Raw genomic sequence first — 21,181 nt, 5'->3', positions numbered from 1 at the left:
AGCACAAGCTTTAAGTGATGTTTCCTGCTAAGAAGAAACCGACGACAGCGGGACAAGGGATAAAACTTTAATTTAAATAATTTCCACCGAATCTGTCTTCACGCACAGTAGGTCCTCATAACATCCAGTAAGAAGTATCGCGAAAGCCCCCATAAAGACGAGAAATAAGTAGCAATGTGTGAAACAAAAACGAACTTGGACAGAGTGTCTTAACAGTCCTTAACAGAACCACGCAAATGAGCAGGTGACGGAGAGCAGGTGTAAATGGGTGTCGGTAATCCACAGTCGTTGCATCCCGGTACGTAATCGCAGCGCTCGCGGTTCATTCACAAACAGGTGACCTCCTCCCCTGCGGGGGAATTTTGTTGACCGCATGTGTCAGTTGTTGGCAGTGTGCGAGCTGCCGGCGCCGTGACGTCATTACGGCGAGCCGGGCGCTACATTTATAGCCCAGCGGAGACGCGGCGCAGCCAGACGCTGCTTTGCCGCCCGTGCTGTGCTTTGCTGAGCTGCGGAGGCATGGTAGGCTCCCTGGTGGCGCTCCTCCTGCTGGCGGCGTTCAGCCGCCCGGCGGTCGCGTATCCTGAGCCGCATCTGCACTTACTGTTTGGAGGCGACGCCTACGAACAACCCTCAGGTGAGTGCCGCCGTCACCATCTCACGTTCGTAGCATCGTGGACATATCTCTCCTACCCGCTGTTTTCCAAACTAATTTTCTTTTTTAGTCGAAAAGTGATATAATAACAAAGTGATTTCAGTAAAAGCATTAAGTTTCGTTGCTCAGTTCGAAATATAGTAATAGTCTCATACGAGAACTTTTCACAAACAAAGAATGTTCGTCTTTTTCACTAGCGTCGAAGTCACCTGGCAAGCCATTCGCTGAGTTTTGTTTCTTCTGTTATAATCAGTGTTGACTTAAACTGCCACTTACTGGCAATAATTAACGACGATTTTCCTTTCATCTTGGCTGTCGAAACTGGGGAGGAAGAAATACAACAGATGCATGTCACAATACGGAGATTTTTGACGTCATAGAGTTGTTTTCGCAAACGAGAATCCTGTTTATCGGAAACATCAGGTACTTGGGACGAACAGAGCGTTACAGTTTTGCTCCTGCAGCACCAGCGTTACAGTTTGATCGGTCGTGGCCTTATCCATCCTTGTATTCGACTTATGTAATTTAGGGAATCGTCGAAAATCCTTAAAAGCAGCGAAAAGTGTTCCCACCTCTGACCCCTGAATAGAAGTCTACTGTCCTCTTCATTTGAGCTGGTAGCTCCTAGAGAGAATGTCGGCTATTAGAATAATACAGGTCGACATTTAACGATTAATATGATGCAGAGCATGATGCGACTGCAGTGATACTACAGATACTTAAGAAACGTAGTTAATCGGTTCTCATGCCAAATATTGGGAGTCATATTTTTTGCAGTATATTCATTTCCCAGATGTACAGACTCCTTCCTTAAGGACTTAAGCGACAAAACATCTCACTGTATGCCGTATAGTGACTGGCAAAGTGTCGTAGTATCCAGCAACCTAGCGTCTACTTCATACATTTGGCTTATCCGTTGTATTTAGTGAATGTAAGTCAGTTTAAGAAAATACTAAATTTAAAACTAATTCTTTGCTGGTGATAACGAGGATGAGAATTAAGACAGATAGCTACGTTTGGCGAGATAGATAAACAGCATAAACATCAAAATCAATGTCAATGGATTTCCTGTGAGATGTGACTTGTAACACAATACCTGAACAAATTCTGATAATGAGCAACTTATCCGGTATTGTCTGATGTACCACGATGCTAATGTTTCTCAAAATAGAGAATAGAATCACTTAATTATTTTGCGTGTACTGTCGCCAAAGATGATTACAAAGGCGGCTGTAGAAACGAATTGACTATATTCGTACACATAGCTCTGATGAATACAAACAGCACTGGCACTTGATTTATACGTTTTATATTCCACTCTACTTTTAAACACGAACTTTTTTAAACGTTACTGTCGCCCCAATATAAAACACAGTTTGCAGAGACGCTAGACACTTACCGCAGGTCCTTGAAATTCAAGTTCATCTAGTATTCTACTTATATTGTAGGATGACTGTTTTCAATTCATTGCAATAATGATTTTCTATCCAAGAAAAACTATTATTAATCTAGTTTGTATCCTGAGGTGGAATTGGAGACGTGCACTGAATGACAGACGTACTAAATTGGTAGCGTGTCCCTTTTGTGGGTAAATATAATTCAAATTTTTCACCCTGCGCACCGCAGAAACAGCTATTACGTCAAACAGGGCCACGATTGATGTCGTATTGTTTAAAGAACTTTTTGAGCCTCATACCTTAACACCTCTGTCGTATTGACAGCTTACTTTGACATTCCCTTTCTGCTTTCGAAAGGCGTTGGCTCACGCTTCAAATAAACATTATGCAGGTGACTGCACGTCCCGGTAGCATCTGTGAGTGGGAAGTCATGAAAAATATGTCTAGTGTGACCACAGAAACTTTCCATAATCGGATGCCAGTCAATCAAATCGGGGCGTCAGGGAAGTTGGTTCGTAGTCGTCTTTGAATAAGGGTCAACTCTTCAAAAAAAACCTGCTCCTCGTATTTCTTGAATATTTGTTTCACCAACAGTATTTGTCTTGAATAGGCCTATATGTTCCGCCAACAGTAGAAACATTTATTAGTTAAATTCCACAAGAAAAGTGAAGAAATTTCAGAGTTTGCGAAATCGGTTCAGACCGTATTAGTCCACAGTCATATAGTAAAATAACGTGATGAAGCTCATAACTCAGAAATTTCTAGAAGCGACAATCCAGGGATGGCGAAATGGGCTTCTGGCTACTACATATATAGCACTATCTACATATCTACTTACCTTCAAATGTTTCCTAATTCGAATGTTCTTAAACAACTCAGTTTACTGCTTTGATTCTAGGACATATGATTTCTACATCTACATCTACATCTACATTGATACTCCGCAAGCCACCCAACGGTGTGTGGCGGAGGGCACTTTACGTGCCACTGTCATTACCTCCCTTTCCTGTTCCAGTCGCGTATGGTTCGCGGGAAGAACGACTGTCTGAAAGCCTCCGTGCGCGCTCTAATCTCTCTAATTTTACATTCGTGATCTCCTCGGGAGGTATAAGTAGGGGGAAGCAATATATTCGATACCTCATCCAGAAACGCACCCTCTCGAAACCTGGCGAGCAAGCTACACCGCGATGCAGAGCGCCTCTCTTGCAGAGTCTGCCACTTGAGTTTATTAAACATCTCCGTAACGCTATCACGGTTACCAAATAACCCTGTGACGAAACGCGCCGCTCTTCTTTGGATCCACTCTATCTCCTCCGTCAGACCGATCTGGTACGGATCCCACACTGATGAGCAATACTCAAGTATAGGTCGAACGAGTGTTTTGTAAGCCACCTCCTTTGTTGATGGACTACATTTTCTAAGCACTCTCCCAATGAATCTCAACCTGGTACCCGCCTTACCAACAATTAATTTTATATGATCATTCCACTTCAAATCGTTCCGCACGCATACTCCCAGATATTTTACAGAAGTAACTGCTACCAGTGTTTGTTCCGCTATCATATAATCATACAATAAAGGATCCTTCTTTCTATGTATTCGCAATACATTACATCTGTCTATGTTAAGGGTCAGTTGCCACTCCCTGCACCAAGTGCCTATCCGCTGCAGATCTTCCTGTATTTCGCTACAATTTTCTAATGCAGCAACTTCTCTGTATACTACAGCATCATCCGCGAAAAGCCGCATGGAACTTCCGACACTATCCACTAAGTCATTTATATATATTGTGAAAAGCAATGGTCCCATAACACTCCCCTGTGGGACGCCAGAGGTTACTTTAACGTCTGTAGACGTCTCTCCATTGATAACAACATGCTGTGTTCTGTTTGCTAAAAACTCTTCAATCCAGCCACACAGCTGGTCTGATATTCCGTAGGCTCTTACTTTGTTTATCAGGCGACAGTGCGGAACTGTATCGAACGCCTTCCGGAAGTCAAGAAAAATAGCATCTACCTGGGAGCCTGTATCTAATATTTTCTGGGTCTCATGAACAAATAAGGCGAGTTGGGTCTCACACGATCGCTGTTTCCGGAATCCATGTTGATTCCTACATAGTAGATTCTGGGTTTCCAGAAATGACATGATACGCGAGCAAAAAACATGTTCTAAAATTCTACAAGAGATCGACGTAAGAGATATAGGTCTATAGTTTTGCGCATCTGCTCGACGACCCTTCTTGAAGACTGGGATTATCTGTGCTCTTTTCCAATCATTTGGAACCCTCCGTTCCTCTAGAGACTTGCGGTACACGGCTGTTAGAAGGGGGGCAAGTTCTTTCGCGTACTCTGTGTAGAATCGAATTGGTATCCCGTCAGGTCCAGTGGACTTTCCTCTATTGAGTGATTCCAGTTGCTTTTCTATTCCTTGGACACTTATTTCGATGTCAGCCATTTTTTCGTTTGTGCGAGGATTTAGAGAAGGAACTGCAGTGCGGTCTTCCTCTGTGAAACAGCTTTGGAAAAAGGTGTTTAGTATTTCAGCTTTACGCGTGTCATCCTCTGTTTCAATGCCATCATCATCCCGTAGTGTCTGGATATGCTGTTTCGAGCCACTTACTGATTTAACGTAAGACCAGAACTTCCTAGGATTTTCTGTCAAGTCGGTACATAGAATTTTACTTTCGAATTCAATGAACGCTTCACGCATAGCCCTCCTTACGCTAACTTTGACATCGTTTAGCTTCAGTTTGTCTGAGAGGTTTTGGCTGCGTTTAAACTTGGAGTGGAGCTCTCTTTGCTTTCGCAGTAGTTTCCTAACTTTGTTGTTGTACCACGGTGGGTTTTTCCCGTCCCTCACAGTTTTACTCGGCACGTACCTGTCTAAAACGCATTTTACGATTGCCTTGAACTTTTTCCATAAACACTCAACATTGTCAGTGTCGGAACAGAAATTTTCGTTTTGATCTGTGTGTTTGGAAATCGGTAAAATAAAGTGACATAATACACAGCTCTAGACGATGAGGACTTCTTCCGTCCCTCGCGATGTTTCTCTGTGTACAATTCCCAACATAACTACCTGCAGGATGTCATACATTCAGCAATATCGCCTGTTTCAGAAGTGGTTTCATTGCAAATATAATCATTAGTCTGTCATTAGCGATGCACTGCTTCATAGTTGCTATTACAATAACATCCAAATTATGGGGTCAAGCTTTAGTCGTGCATAATTTTGACAGCACTTAAATCTCCTGATACATCACAATCGTGCTACGAAAATTTACAGTACATACAAAAGAAGCCAAATATGAGAAAATTATGATTCTTTCAACTTCTGTGTGCTGGTGATAAAGTTTCTGCAACTGCTATCGTTTTGTTCACGTCTACAGGTATACATCTGAATCCACCTTCTGGTGTATGGTGAAGGTTAAATCGTGTACTACTATCATTTACCCCTTTCCCATTTCTTTCGTTAATAGTCCGCTGAAAAATGACTATTGGAGCCTCTACTTCAATTTTTTTTATTTTTAATGGTGTGATCATTTCTTGAGAAGCGAGTAAGAAGAAGTAAAATGTCTCTTCATCGTTCTTGCAACAAACGCTCTAGGATTTTCAATGGTAAATTTATTGAATACTAATGTACACTTACTTTGAACTGCTTTGTCTACTCCGTTAATGTTATCTGGTTGAGATGTACATCTTCCTCGATGGTATCTAAAAAAATTTGAAAGACGCAAGAAATTTTGCTCTTCTTTAAGCATATACTGAAACAACACCATATAAATGAGTTTGAAATTGAATGTTTCAATAAGGTTTTTTTTTAAAATTAATTCAAAAATTACAGTGTAGATAAAGTTAATGTAATAAATGTATGCTTAATATTACACAGAACAACGAAGAAAAACTTTTTTAATGAAAGCTACTTACTCTTTTCGTTTGTGAAGAGTTGAATTCTAATAACGCAATAAAACAAAAATCGCACCACACACCTTTGTTGTTAAATTAACAGTGCAATGCAAATACAGCTTTATCACTTTCAGTTTTATGTTTTCCATGTGTTATTTCAATCAATAAAAACGTGAAGTTCAAATTTTGGTGCCACTCGTTATGTATGTTGTAACTAATATGACAAAGTCCTTGGATCTTCATTTTGCGCGTGGCTGTGACAAAAATTCTACAAATATCTTTACACATTAATTTGGGCTAAATTGGAAAATTTCCTGAATGTCATCCCAAAAATGGAGAATGTTTCAAGAATATCTGCTATAAGCTTCTTCATGGATCAGAAGTCGATTAGAAGGCATGTGTGATACTTTGGAGTACAGTTCGAAACATTAAGTTCTATTCTACGTTACAATAAAAAAGATTGCGTGATGGGACTGCCAGGGGCTTATATATCATTCAACTAGGTTGTTACTTAGTTCTTAGGCAGCGAACTGCAGCTATATTATATTTATGCCGTGGACAACACGCTGGAAGAGTTCAATAAGTTTATCGGAAAGCCATTTTGATTTCTTTTCTAAAAATTTGCTACATGGGAATGAGATATAACGTGAGCGCATTCATCAGCACATCGAACTGGTGGAAATACAGGATCAGAGCCGTAGGATACCAATAGGGTGAGAGGTTATTGTTTGACGGAGGCGGTGGTGTTATGACGTGGTCGTATTTTTGTTTTCCGTGGCACTATCACAGCACATGCCTGCATTGATGTTTTAAGCACCTTCTTGCTTCCCACTGTTGAAACCTACAACACTCAAATCATCGGAGGAAACACTACATTAGATCCTCTAAGAATAAGAGAGAACGAAAATATAAGCCCATTCACGGCTACAATTAAAGATGTTTTTTCATGTTTTCATATCAATAAAACCTTTGATCAAATTGTAAACTTACATTCCTTTTCATTGCAATTACGTGTAAAACACACGTAATTGGAATGAAAAGGACAAAACGGTACGTGATAGAGAAACCACTGAGGCTAGATACACTATGTGATCAAAAGTATCCGGACACCCCGAAAAACATACGTTTCCCATATTAGGTGCATTGTGCTGCCATCTAGTGCCAGGTACTCCATATCAGCGACATCAGTAGTCATTAGACATTGTGAGGGAGCAGACTTCGAACGTGGTCAGGTGATTTGGTGTCTTTTGTGTCATATTTCCACTCTTGCAAACATCCCTAGGTCCTCTGTTTCTGATGTGATAGTAAAGTGGAAACGTGAAGGAACACGTACAGCACAAAAGCATACAGGCCGCTCTCACCTGTTGGCTGACGGAAACTGCCGGCAGTTGAAGAGGGTCGTAATGTGTAATAGGCAGACGCCTATCCAGAGCATCACACAGGAATTACAAACTGCATCAGGATCCACTGCAAGTACTTTGACAGTTAAGCGGAGGTAAGAAAACTTGGATTTTATGGTCGAGCGGATGCTCATAAGCCACACATCACGCCAGTAAATGGTAAACGACGCCTAGCTTGGGGTAACGAGCGTAAACATTGGACGATTGAACTGTGGAAAAACGTTGTGTGGAGTGACGAATCACAGTACACAATGTGGCGATCCGGTGGCAGGGAGAGGGTATGACGAATTCCCGGTGAACGTCATCTGCTAACGTGTGTAGTGCCAACAGTAAAATTCGGAGGCGGTGGTGTTATGATGTGGTCGTATTTTTGTTTTCCGTTGCACTATCACAGCACATGCCTGCATTGATGTTTTAAGCACCTTCTTGCTTCCCACTGTTGAAGAGCAATTCGGGGATGGCGATTGCATCTTTCAACAAGATCGAGCACTTGTTCATAATGAACGGGCTGTGGCGGAGTGGTTACATGACAATAACATCCCTGTAATGGACTAGCCTGTACAGAAACCTGACCTGAATCCTATAGAACATCTTTGCGATATTTTGGAACGCCGACTTCGTGCCAGGCCTCACCGACCGACATCAATACCTCTCCTCAGCGCAGCACTCTGTGAAGAATGAGCCGCCATTTACCAAGAAACTTTCCAGCATCTGATTGAACGTATGCCTGCGAGAGTGGAAGCTATCATCAAGGCAAAGCGTGGGCCAACACCATATTGAATTCCAGCATTACCGTTGGAGGTTGCCACGAACTTGTAAGTCATTTTCAGCCACACAAAGTGTATGTATTGGATGTTCAGAAAAGAATAAGATTATAACCATCCTTTCCTGAGCTTCTCTACAAGGTTAGACTGAAAATGACTCTCACTGCCTACACATGATCTATACCTGTTGAGTGAGACATAGTGTTGTCGGTGGCACACTTGCGAAATGTCGTATTCGTGTTGTTGAGGTTACTGACTGCATTTAAAAAAATAATAGTGGCACATGGTGGGAATTTAGTCCGCACTAAGAGTGACTGTAGAGTAACTAAGTTCAACGTCCTCGTCTAGTAGCTAAATCTGCGTATCTATGGGAATGTTACAACAGGGAAATCCCTTCTGCGACTGCTTACTGTACATCTGCCACTGAATCGAACAGAATCGCGGAGAAGTGAGCTCAGATACCGACACAGTTTCTTTCATTATGAAGTGCACTGCTGAAATATATACGTTCAGTAACTTGCACATATTACGATTTTCTGGTCCTTATGAGTGGACGGTACTAATCAATAAACCTAAAATTTTCAAAAACTAAAACTGATCTGCAAAATACTATTACAAATATAGGTATCATTGAGGTTTCCATTCGCTCCAATGAACATTTGTATGCAACAGCGTGTGAAAACCATCTACAAGGCTAGCCGGACGTTACTTCATCAAAATTAAATAGGATGCAGCAGGCAAATTACAGATGGACAAGGACTAACCTGTATTGTAAAAGAAGTCGGTGTTCAATTTCTGGAGGTTTGCAGGCTGTAAAGCGAGAGCCAGTTTATAGAAAATCTGTAACTAAGCTACAATGGAGCCGAAAAGTGTGTAGTGTTCGCCTTCTATTATCATCAGTAAAGTTATATGTGACTTTTGAGACACCTACATCAGGTTATGTTTTGACAGAAAGCGTTGTATTCGCCACTGAATGAAATATATAACAGGCAACTGGCATTACAGACCTCAAAAGTCCAATGCTTCTCAGAATAGTGATTCTTAGCGAACAAAGATCTAAAGGCAATTAGCGAACCATTGTCATCCATATAATTTGAACAAAATGAACCTATTCTCCTGGAAAGTTTAAATTACTTTTACTGACTTTTCTGTTAGAAGGCTGATAATTAGAGTCGTAAAACTACCGTGGGCTACCATAGACTATTGTAAGTAAGTGTAGACTATGATAGTTTTCTTAGCACCTTTAGTAAGTTAACGTCCTACCTGCATTACCTGTATGTTAAGTGTGTTGCATGCCTATCGGTGGTTATCTCATAACAGACGCTTTTTTTACGTATGTACAATGCCTTCCCGTAAAATCCGGAAGCCGTAAACCGCCTAGAAATTGAGCGAGGATATATAAAGCTCCATGTAACAAAAAAAAGAACAGTATTCCTATCAGAATTGCGGCTGCATTTGTCAAAGTTTAATTCTGGTTTTAGCAGGCCCCTGTCACCGAGCGGTTCTAGGCGTTTCAGTCCGAAACCGCGCTGCTGCTACGGTCGCAGGTTCGAATCCGGCCTCGGGCATGGATGTGTGTGACGTCCTTAGGTTAGTTAGGTTTAAGTAGTTGTAAGTCTAGGGGACTGATGATTTCAGATCTTAAGTCCCATAGTACTTAGAGCCATTTGAAGCACTTTTAAATCCTTGATTTATTCGAAAATTGTTGAGCTGTAACGCGAAAGCGAGGGACGTTGTAGAGAGAAAAAAAGAAAACAAAACAGATTCATCATAAAGCGCCAGAAAACGAAATTTGCTCAACAAAAAGTTAAAATAAAAGAAAACTCAAAAACAAAAATGTATCAAACATCGGTTCAAAAATCTTCAATTTTTTTGGAAATTTGTGGTAAGGTCTTATGAGACCAAACTGCTGAGGTCTTCGGTCTCTAAACTTACACACTACTTAATCAAACTTAAACTAACTTACGCTAAGGACAACACACACACCCATGACCGAGGGAGGTCTTGAACCACCGACGGGGTGAGACGCGCGCGGCTTCGGATTTATATAAAAATGCTTCGTAATCAACTTTTGCATTTTTCAACAATAACAGGAATCTCTTGCCTTTGATTATGATGAAGAATGTTCCATTGAGTGCAAGGTAACAACAACAATTGTATATTTCTTACCTTTGTGTGTGTAAACTGTACTTGCATCAAAAGTAATTGTTCCGGTTACATAAAAGCCTAGAAGTAACGCGATCAAGTAATTTTTATTACTCTTAAAATGAAATTTATATTCTGTACGGAAATAAAATAGACAATGGACTAACACAGAATCATATGTGGTTCTAATTATGTGCAAAACAAGCAACCAAAAAAACAAAGAGAAAGCGTCGACTCCCAGTTTCTTTCTTACACATTCATTTGTGTTTATTTCCCTATCAGAGCTACCAATACTACCAGTATTCCTACCATTTATTACGTCTTTTATGTAGTGTACCAAAACTAGCGAGGTATAGTTTTGGTAGAGTACAACTCTACAGATAATAAATAATATTGGAAGACCTTAGGAGTATTTCGGAAGAAAGAGGCTCAAAAAAAATGGTTCAAATGGCTCTGAGCACTATGCGACTTAACTTCTGAGGTCATCAGTCGCCTAGAACTTAGAACTAATTAAACCTAACTAACCTAAGGACATCACACACATCCATGCCCGAGGCAGGATTCGAACCTGCGACCGTAGCGGTCACGCGGTTCTAGACTGAAGCGCCTTTAACCGCACTGCCACACCGGCCGGCAGAGAACAAGCATTTCGTGCGATACCTCCAGGACAATAACACGAGAAAGCCATCAGAAGAAGACGTCGCTTTGGTAGAGTGGATATAATTTGTATGTTCCTATGCGTGGCGCGGTAAAGTGGACGTTTACAATTCCTCCAGTTCTCTTCTATTCTTGATCTGGCTGGTAAATGACGGTTTCTGCTGCCAATTCCGAGGCTGCGAGCATTATTCTCAGAAAATATATTACTGTACCTATTATAAGCCCGTTGAATGATGAACACTCGACTTGCAGAAAAATTGGAAGCCCTTTATGGAAACCCTTCTGTCACTCAGTTGTAGCACATATACACCTATTGCCAATACAAATACGAAATAACTACTTGCCTGAGCAGACTAAAGATCGTAATACTCTGGGAACATTGCATCCACGTAAATGGAAGCCCTTTATGAATCCTTCTGTCAACGAATTCTAGCACATCTACACCTATTGCCAATACAATACAGTTGAGAAGCAAATGAAAAGTATGTTCTCTGCCATAGAGCAGATGCACGTTTGTAAAGGAATTCATCCTCCCTATAACTAATTAATAATAGGAGTAAAACGAGGGACAGGACAGCATACAAATACAGAATTTACTCTCGCAAATGGCGAAGCAGCCTGAAGCTACTCTTCCAAACTCGCTATCGATAAATATAACTTTGGAACTCACATTTGAGCAAACTCATTTATTCTCTTAGTTTTGTCTAATGTTGATCGTAGATGTGTTTCACTTTCGTTCAAGAGCATGTGTGTTTCACGTTTCGGTGTCACTTCACTTGAAGTCGATGTCGCTGTTTCCGAAAATCACGGCAATATCGCAGGCAATTGAACATTCTTCTGCTTACAAGATATATTCTGACAATAAGTATACGGACACCCCTATTCAGTGCGAATTTAATCACTAGAAGTCACGAGAAGCGGATCGGCCAGTATAAGAGGATGCACGGAATACAGCGTTGTCGGTAGAGAAACAGCAACAGCACAATGGATCGGCCAGGAGAGCGCAGTGACTTCGAACGTTGACTAGTTGTTGGATGTCGCCTGAGAAACAAATCCATCGGGGACGTTTCAATCCATCCTAAAGTCGCACAGGTGTGTTGTTGATAACGCGAATCATACGTACGAGTACAAAAGCGAAAGGAGAACCACAGCTGGAACAAGACCACGCAGACCTCATGTGCTGAAGGACAGGGATCGTTGAGCACTGAGGAGTGTGGTTGTAAAATTGCATGAAATGGGCGGAACGAATCACTAGTGAATTACAAAGTACTACCAGCACTCCAACTATCACAGTGTGTGTGGCTTAAAAGGTCTGCTCGTGCAGCTCCTCAAATGCCACACATTTCTGTAATCAATGCTAATCGTAGCGTCACGTAGTGCAAAGAGTGACGCTACCAGGCAGTGGATAACGGGAAACTAGTGATTTGGAGAGATGAACCACGCTATACTCTTTGGCAATTCGGTGGGAGGATCTGGGTTTAGCGAATGCCTGGAGAACATAACTTACCAATGGTGAAATACGGAGGATGTGGCATTGCGGTGTAGTGTCTTTTCTCTTGGACAGGTTGTGTTCCCCTTATTACACATAAGAAAAAGCTAATTGCAAAGTATTTGATCACAATCTTAGCATTGTATACTGGTATACTGCGTGCAATAGAGGTACACTGACTAAATCAGCTTGAGCTTGACAGTGCACCCTGTCATAATGCAGCATCTCTGAGGCAATGGTTTGTGGACAACAACATTCCTGAAATGGACCTACCTGTCCAGAGTCCCAACCTGAACACAATGGAACACTTTGAGACGAGTTAGAACGTCAACATCGCTCCAGGCCCCAGCGCCGGACCTTTTCTGGTTTCAGCTCTCGAAGAAGAATGAGCTGCCGTTTCTCTACAGACTGCGGAGACATCTCACTGACAGCAGCCCCAGCAGAGTTCAAGCCAACTTAGAGGCGAAGAATGGGCGCATCCCACAGTTCATGTCCGCTAACAGATGTCCACATGTTTTTGATCAGATTGTAGTTTTTTGTTCCTCTGCAGTCTGCAATGCACGTTTCTTTGATGTAAGTGTTGTTAGTTCCTGTCACTAATTATTTTATCGTCACTTTCTTGTGTTGATTACTAATCTCCGTGTTATAATATCCTATGGTATTAAGTTTTATACCACCTATTTTTAAATAACGCAACGTCAAACAACACAACGGCAAGTGTTTCTTTTGTATTTCTTCTTTTGCAACTATAGCGTATAAACCTCTGTTACTCTTGAGGTCTAGGGCAACTACATCCAGCAATACATGTGGATTTCGAGACATTCAGCTAAGACCTCAAGTTACAAAACATTTAACTAAGACCTAAAGCTATAAAACGATACATGAACATTGCATGTATCACTAATTCTTTGCAGGAATACGACGAACTTAATTTTCTTTATGCAAAACTCTGTGAGATTCATTCTTCAGAGTGAGATGTCGTCACATCAAGATATTCTGTGTGCCTTTCATGTCATTTTACTTAGTGGTTATAAGCTACGGAATAGTTTCGTATAATATACTTACATCATCATTGCAAACACTTCCTATAATCTCAAAGAGTGAAGTTTCAAGTCTTTTCGTCAACCAAAGACGCATTTGACGTTATCCCCAAGTGTAAGACGTATGGAAGCGTCCATCTGGAAATGCAACTGTTGTTAAGTCCTCTTACAAAATACACGATTGCTGCAGCAATGTGCTTTCTTAAGTGATCCCACCTGGCCGGGACTGGGACTTCATGGGAATAAAGCAATGGCTGGTCTCCGGCTAATGTACTATCGTCACATTTATAGCTTCACTCTGTAGTTACATTACGGTGCATGACGGATGGTGCCTATCACTCATCCTCTCTCCCACCTCCTATCATACCCTTTCGCGAATGGTAGGCAGGAAAAATTACTTCAGATAAGCCTCCGTATGAGCTATAATATCTCCTTTTTTTCAGTCTTATTCATTTCGCAAGAAGTACATGGAAGGCAATAATTTACCTCCTGGAAAGAACGGTATCGGAATTTTTATCAGTAATCCTTTCTCTTGGACCCTCCGGCAGTGGAATTTGAAGGCACTTCTGTAACGCACTTCCGCTTGCTAAGCCAGCCTGTGGTGAAAGGCGAGGTCGCTTTTTAATTTTCTCTATCTCCTTTGTTAATCATGCCTGTTAAGTGTCCAAATATCGATCGAACGAGTGATTCGTGAGCCGTCTCTTTTGTGGACGAGCTACATTTCTTAACATTCTTCCAATGATTATGCCTTGGACCTGCTTCCTTTACAATAATTTTATATGGTCATTCCACTTTAGGTCACACCGCACGGACAGAAATAGAAATTTTACGGTTGTTATCATTTCCAGTGATACATCCATCAAAGAATGAATAATTCAGTTAATTATGCCTGAGGCACTTCATGACATATAAAATTCAAACCGTGAAATCTTCAACCTCTTCTGCAGTGGCGGCAACTTTTCTCACCAAACTTTAGCTTCTTTCCTTATTGTGGCAATAACTTTTATTTTTCCCATATCAATGATTTACGCGATTTTCATAGGAAACTAGTTGAGTATATATTCATTTACATATTTCGGCGTGAAATTTTTGATAATATGTCGAACTGATACTACAAGAGGAGCACGACCTCCACATTTTTGTCTAAAATCCCATGCAGCAGGGATAACACTAATTTCTCTCGACAAAGTTAATCAGTCAGTAGTTACGACTAGTTGGTAACACTATGTCTCGGGTTTTCTCAGTGTATTTGAATATTAGTGTGCTTACTGCTCTTCACACGATTTGTTTGTTGTTTTTTTTCCATATTATGCACAATATTTCGACGACCGACCTAGTCGTCTTCTTCAGTTGGTTGGAGTCGAGGCAGAGAGCACACATAACAGCAGAACTCGCGGAACCTGAACAAGACCGCAGAGTCGGTCGTCGAAGTATGCGTAAAACTGAAGCAAAAACTCGGCTTAATACCCGGAAGTACACCACTTGTCGGTCACGTACCACGTTCCCCAACAAGTGCAATGTACATGTCCACATCAGGTATCTCATGCTGCTAACAAGGGAACCTCCCCATCGCACCCCACTCAGATTTAGTTATTATTTGGCACAGTGGATAGGCCTTGAAAAACTGAACACTGATCAATCGAGAAAACAGGAAGAAGTTGTGTGGAACTATGAAAAAAATAAGCAAAATATAAAAACTGAGTAGTCCATGCGCAAGATAGGCAACATCAAGGACAGGGTGAGCTCAGGAGCGCTGTGGTCCCGTGTTTAGCGTAAGCAACTGCGGAACCAGAGGTCCTTGGTTCAAGTCTTCCTTCGAATGAAGAGTTTATTTTCGCAAAGTTATGATCTGTCCGTTCGTTCATTGACGTCTCTGTTCACTGTAACAAGTTTAGTGTCTGTGTTTTGCGACTGCACCGCAAAACCGTGCGATTAGTAGACGAAAGGATGTGCCTCTCCAATGGGAACCGAAAATATTTGATCGCAAGGCCATAGGTCAACCGATTCCTCCACAGGAAAACACTGGTGACGGCAGGTGCGTCACATGACAGGAATATGTTGTCGACCCACCTAACTTGTACACTTGGCGAATGGGTAAAAAGATTCTTCTACCTTGCCCGATATAGGTTTTCTTGTGGATGTGATAATCACTCCCAAAAAGGTGATGAAAAAATATATAAACTACAACAAATGATTGCAACAGTTTCACAGTCGCACAGTTTTCCCTGTGGCTCTGAGCACTATGGGACTTAACTTCTGAGGTCATCAGTCCCCTAGAACTTAGAACTACTTAAACCTAACTAACCTAAGGACATCACACAATTCCATGTCCGAGGCAGAATTCGAACCTGCGACTGTAGCGGACGCGCGGTTCCAGACTGAAGCGCCTAGAACCGCTCGGCCACTCCGGCCGGCAGACCGTCCAATCCTGCATATCTCCAAGCAAATCTGAACATGTCCTGGAATTTTGGAGAGCGAAGTTGATTACGTGTGAGTGCCTGAACTTTGATAATTGACACGCAATCACATAAACAATACAGCTCTGTGTACCTGTGCAGCTTCGCAAAAATCATAGAATTTTTTCACAAAGTATTTCACTTGGCGAAAACCAAACACATCTAACGGTTGCACAAGAGGAATGATAATCACGTCTACTCCAACACTAAAATTGTACAATGCCTGATCCTTATGTCCTGTAGACTGTATAAAAAATTAAACTTTTCACTCGAAGGAAGCCTTGAACCTAGCACCTCTCTTTCCGCAGCTGCTCACCCTAACCACGGGACCACGGCGCTCCTGAGCTCACACTATCGTTGATTTTGCCTATCTCGCACATGGACTACTCAGTTTGTATATTTTGCTCATTTTTTTCATAGTTCCACACAACTTCTTCCTGTTTTCTCGATTGATCTGTATTCAGTTTTTCAAGGCCTATCCACTGTGCCAACTTATAACTAAATCTGAGGGGGGTGCGATGGGGAGGTTCCCTTGTAAGCATCAAAGTTGTTCTATTTAAGAAAGTGATTTAAGTTCAGACGTGTAAACTATGATGACTTTTCTCGCTGTCACTATAACACTTATTTCTGTGCTGCAGTTCGGCCAGCGCGAGGCCTGCTGGGTGGCATCATCAACGCTGCCACTGGCGGCATCCTCAAACCATTCGTCGCGCCGCTCGGTGGCAGTGGCTCCAGCGCCTCGAGCAACAGCTACAGCACCGGCGTCACTCTACCCTTCGGAATATCAGCGGGATTCTCCGGATCGGCATCTAATGCCGACTCTGGTGCTGGCTTCCCATTCGGCGGTGGTGGCGGCGGCAGCTCCGCCGCTTCTGCAAGCTCCAGTGCTTCCTCAGGAAGTGGTGGCGGGGGATATGGAGGCGCTTCTTCCGGAGCAGCAAGTGATGCGCAGGCAAACTCTTACGGGAACGGCTACGGTGTACCCGTTCCCAACTACGGAGGTTCATCGTCGGGTGCCTCGAGCAACGCCCAGAGCTCAGCTGGCAGTGGTGGTGGAGGCGCGTCTTCTGGTGCATCGAGCAGTGCTCAGAGCTCTGCTAACTCATATGGTAGTGGATACGCCGCCCCTCCTCCAAATGCTGGCGGGGCGTCTTCTGGAGCGTCGAGTAATGCACAGAGCTCTGCTAATTCATACGGTAATCATGGCTTGCGCAGATCTCCTTATATTGCATCAGTAGGGGAATTTCAAGGACCTCCTCTACCACCTCCAGGACCCAGAGGACCTCCACCACCCCCACCATTTGCGGGCCCTCCAGGACCTCCACTTTTTGAAGGCCCTCCACCATTTGAAGGTCCTCCACCTAGACCGCATGGGCCACCATATGGACACGCTCATGGTTTCCACAAGAAGCATGAAGGAGGGTTCTATAGACCTGAAGCAAATTTCATTGAAGGTGGCGTGTATGGTGGTGGAGGTGGCCGAAGAGAGGGTACAGGTGGAGGTACCACTCATATAGTGCTTGTGCCTGTGGAAGTCACTGACGGAGGTGGTAGTGCATTTGGAGGTGGTGGATCATCCAGCAATTCCCAATCACAAGCAAATGCTGCTGGTGGATACAGCCAAGGAGGAGGAGGTGGTGGTGGTGGTGGTGGATGTCAAAGGGGATGTGGAGGCCCCGTAGGGGTTCAAGGAGGTGTCCCAGCATACTCTCAAGGTAACTATGGTGTTGGTGGATATGGTGGAAGTGGAGGCAGTTCTACAAGTCAGAGCCAGAGTTCAGCCCAAGCTGCTAGTGGTTCAACAGGGCAAAGTGGAACTGTGGGTGGCTATGCACCAAGTGGTGGACTAGGACTGAGTAGCCAAGGTGTTTCTCAAGGTGGAAGTGGATCCTATGGGCAGGGAGCACAGTATGGAGGAGGATATGGACAAGGTGGAGCAGGAGGAAATTACAACAGTGGTGCAGGATATGTTGGTAGTGGTGGTGGTGGGGGTAGTAGTGGTGGTGGTATTGGTGGAGGTCTCAGTTCTGTTGGCAGTGTGGCAGCATCAGGTAGCCAGAGCTCATCCCAAGCTGGAAGCAGTTCTGTTGGTACTCAGTTAGGTGGTGGATTTAACAGTGGAGGAGGCCTCAGTGGTGGCGGATATGGTGGAAGTGCTGGACATGGAGGCAGTGGTTCAAATGGTGGAGGGTATGGAGTCCAAGGAGGTGGTTTGAATTATGGTGGAGGATATGGAGGACCTGGAGGTGGTGTCAGTGGCTCTTCCTCTGGAAGCAAAGCATCAAGCAACGCTGTTAGTCAAGCTGGCACTGGTGGCTTCAGCAGTGGAGGCGAGTTTGGAGGTGGAGGCCTAGGCACTGCTGGATCTGGTGGACTAGTCGGAGGTGGAGGAGGCTATAATGGTTACAACCAAGGTGGAGGCTACGGAGCTGTTGGAGGTGGCTCTTCCTCTGGTAGTAAGGCATCGAGTAACGCTGCCAGCCAGAGTGGCAGCGGTGGTTTTAGCGGGGGAGGTGGTCTTCCAGCAGGCGGAGGAGGATATGGTGGTGTTGGATCAACTTCTGGAGGTGGTGCTGGTGGTGGAGGCGCACTTATGCCCCTCGATCTAGCTGTGCAGGAAGTCTTTGGAGGTGGAGGTTCATCCAGTGGGTCCCACAGTCAGTCGTCGTCTAGTTCCACGTCAGGAAGTGACGGTTTTGGAGGCAGCGGCTCTTCTAGTCAGAGCCAGTCGTCGTCTGGATCCAGTTCCCTTGGTGGGGGCCACGGAGGTAGCAGAAGCTCCAGCAAGTCGTCATCGTCTAGTTCAGCTGGAGGCGGTCCTGGAGGCTCCTATTCCAGCTCTAAGAGCGAAGCCAGCTCTTCGGCTGGTAGCGACTCTTTCATTTTTGCCAAGTGAAGAACAATTTTTAAGTGCCTGATTTTGATAAAAATAACACTTGTTAGTGTTCAACTAATTTTCGATCCCTATAATCAGTCAATCGACGACGAAGATGGGAATTCTTTCGACCTTACTTGCTGATGCCTATTCGTTAGGGATTGACTGTTTGCGAAAATATTTCTGACAAATCATAAAATGCAACAACCTTCATAAAGCGTACTGTCAACTCGGGCTAAAGGCACAGTGTCGTAAATAATTATTGCTGTTCAAAAATGAGGCTGCATTAAAAGTGATTTGCACATACCTGTTACTGCCTTCCATTATAAGACCCCATACCGACTCGGTAAATTTATGAAATCATTGCTTCTCCTGTGATAGAAAATTATAGTAAAACAGTATTTTTCAGGTCTCTCTTCCATTAAATACATTATCAGCTTTCCGCAGTGAATCATTAATGATATGTTGTACAAGTAATAGTACTGTCAGAGCTTCCTTCTGTGGTTTCACTCATATCATAATTCATCTTACGAAGACCATCTGTTTTTAAAGAAGAGAAAAAGTCGACCGTCTTCTGACTGATTTGATTATTGTTATTACGTAGACGGACGTCAGTATTTGTTCATCGTTGAGTATCATTGTGTATGGTGAGGTGCTTATTTCGTTACAATGTAACTTTTTAGTGCCATAAATGAAAAAAATTTAATTTAATTCTGAAATGAAATGTGCAGGGATACTGTACGTGTCGCAGTATTGCCCCAGATGTTCGAGTATAATGCACACTGGCATATTTTTTTTATTAAAGTTCTTCTTTGTACAAAACGCGCAGAACTGCTTGTTTTAATTCCTACTCCTGATTTGCGTCACTGTTCCGTCACAGATTTTCGCCAATTACTCTTGAAGGTCACCACCAACTGCGTCAAGAGCACGGGTTGCGTAAGCCCTTAACTAAAGGCTGCTGCGAGAGCACTGGGCAATTATTCCAGTGTGCCTTCACCTGCCGCTTCTCACTTGTTTATTTTCGCCAGGTGCCCGTTCCCGCAGCATCAGTTTCTTTGGACTGCTGCTTCAGAACCGCACTCCAAACGTCTAGTCCCAGACAATGAAGGCAATGCACGTCCAGTTCCACTTCGCTCTTCCAACAACACCTCCACGTTAAATGTCTACCAAGGCTGATAGGCAGTTACGCAGCAATCTAGAACCGACTTGTCACGCGTCAGTCGTGAGGAATAACAGTTTGCACATGCAGCGCCATATGGCGTCCTCGTTGTTTGATTGTGTCGTCGTGTTTTAACCTTTGTCTCCGAAGTAAAAGTATCGCCGCGTAAGAAAAATTTTACATTCGATTTCCGACAATATTTATTTAACATCAAGGTATAAAATGAATTATTTTCCTTTCTTGTTTGTTCATTTCTCTCTTTCCAGTTGAGTTAGTGTTTTCCTCGCACGACACGTGCTGCACTGAAACAGTGAAATTGATTAATTTTTTACTAAGAAAGATTAAGACATGGAAAGGTGTTCACGTGTATTGGCATGAGAAAGCTATGATTTTCAGAACATCAACGTAACTCGATATTCATATGACAGTATTATTATTTTAGGTTTCTAAAAGAGTTGATGAGAAAAAAACCTTCAAATGTTCCTCACGTTTTAACATAAAGACAGCATCGTGTGGTTTTTTAAGACTTCATCAACATTAATGTTAGTCTCTAATGTACGGTATATTATTTATGAGAAAAATAAACCATAATATGTTATGTATATATTTATTTAAATATTTAATTTTTTAAAAAAATGAATCAACAAAGCGACACCTCAGTAATGATACTCTGGAATGGTGATTCGATTACGATGAAGTGTAAGTCTGTGTTTTCAGCTTTGCACAACAAATGGTTGTTCCTGTACCAACCAAAGTTAAATTAAGTGACAATTTAAATGAGAGAACGTGTTTTCTTAACCTAGGAGATCCGTAGTTTGGATCCAACAATGAAATTTTGCTCTCTTGAACGCTTACATAATGCTAAATCCTCTCTTATTAAGTGCAAAAAGAAATTCCTCGACCCAAACAAGATATTGCATTCCGATCTTTTGCATTTGTAACCTGACTCAAACACTTAGCAACCACTTAAATGCTTCTAACTTCGATCTATGTAGACCAGCTTCCGGTAGTGGACAAAAAGTTGTTTCATCGTTTTGGTTTATGATGTATTAGATATAGTTATCTTCATACTGACTTAAATAGTCAAACAGAAATAAATATATTATTTGCAACTAATACAGTTTTGATAACTGGCCACAGACCTTTGCGCGTTGACGGTTGTCAGTGAGCTCCCTGGAAATCTATAGCGCACTAGCCCAAAGATAAGTGGAATATGTTTCCACCAATGCATATATGAAA

General features: G+C 42.6%; 1 protein-coding gene across 1 annotated transcript; it reads left to right on the top strand.

Annotated features, from left to right (window-relative positions):
• Positions 1-467: 467 nt before the first annotated feature.
• Positions 468-20,544, top strand: LOC126472922 (uncharacterized). The gene is made up of 2 exons (XM_050099970.1): positions 468-637; positions 16,547-20,544. The coding sequence occupies exons 1-2, from the start codon at positions 520-522 to the stop codon at positions 18,802-18,804; spliced, it is 2,376 nt and encodes a 791-aa protein (XP_049955927.1). The 5' UTR covers positions 468-519; the 3' UTR covers positions 18,805-20,544.
• The last annotated feature ends 637 nt before the right edge of the window (positions 20,545-21,181 follow it).

The sequence above is a fragment of the Schistocerca serialis genome, chromosome 1 (genome assembly GCF_023864345.2).
Source record: "Schistocerca serialis cubense isolate TAMUIC-IGC-003099 chromosome 1, iqSchSeri2.2, whole genome shotgun sequence".
Classification (NCBI taxonomy): Eukaryota; Metazoa; Arthropoda; class Insecta; order Orthoptera; family Acrididae; genus Schistocerca; species Schistocerca serialis.
The sequence above is the reverse complement of the archived record's forward strand: the minus strand, read 5'-3'. Positions and strand labels throughout refer to the sequence as shown.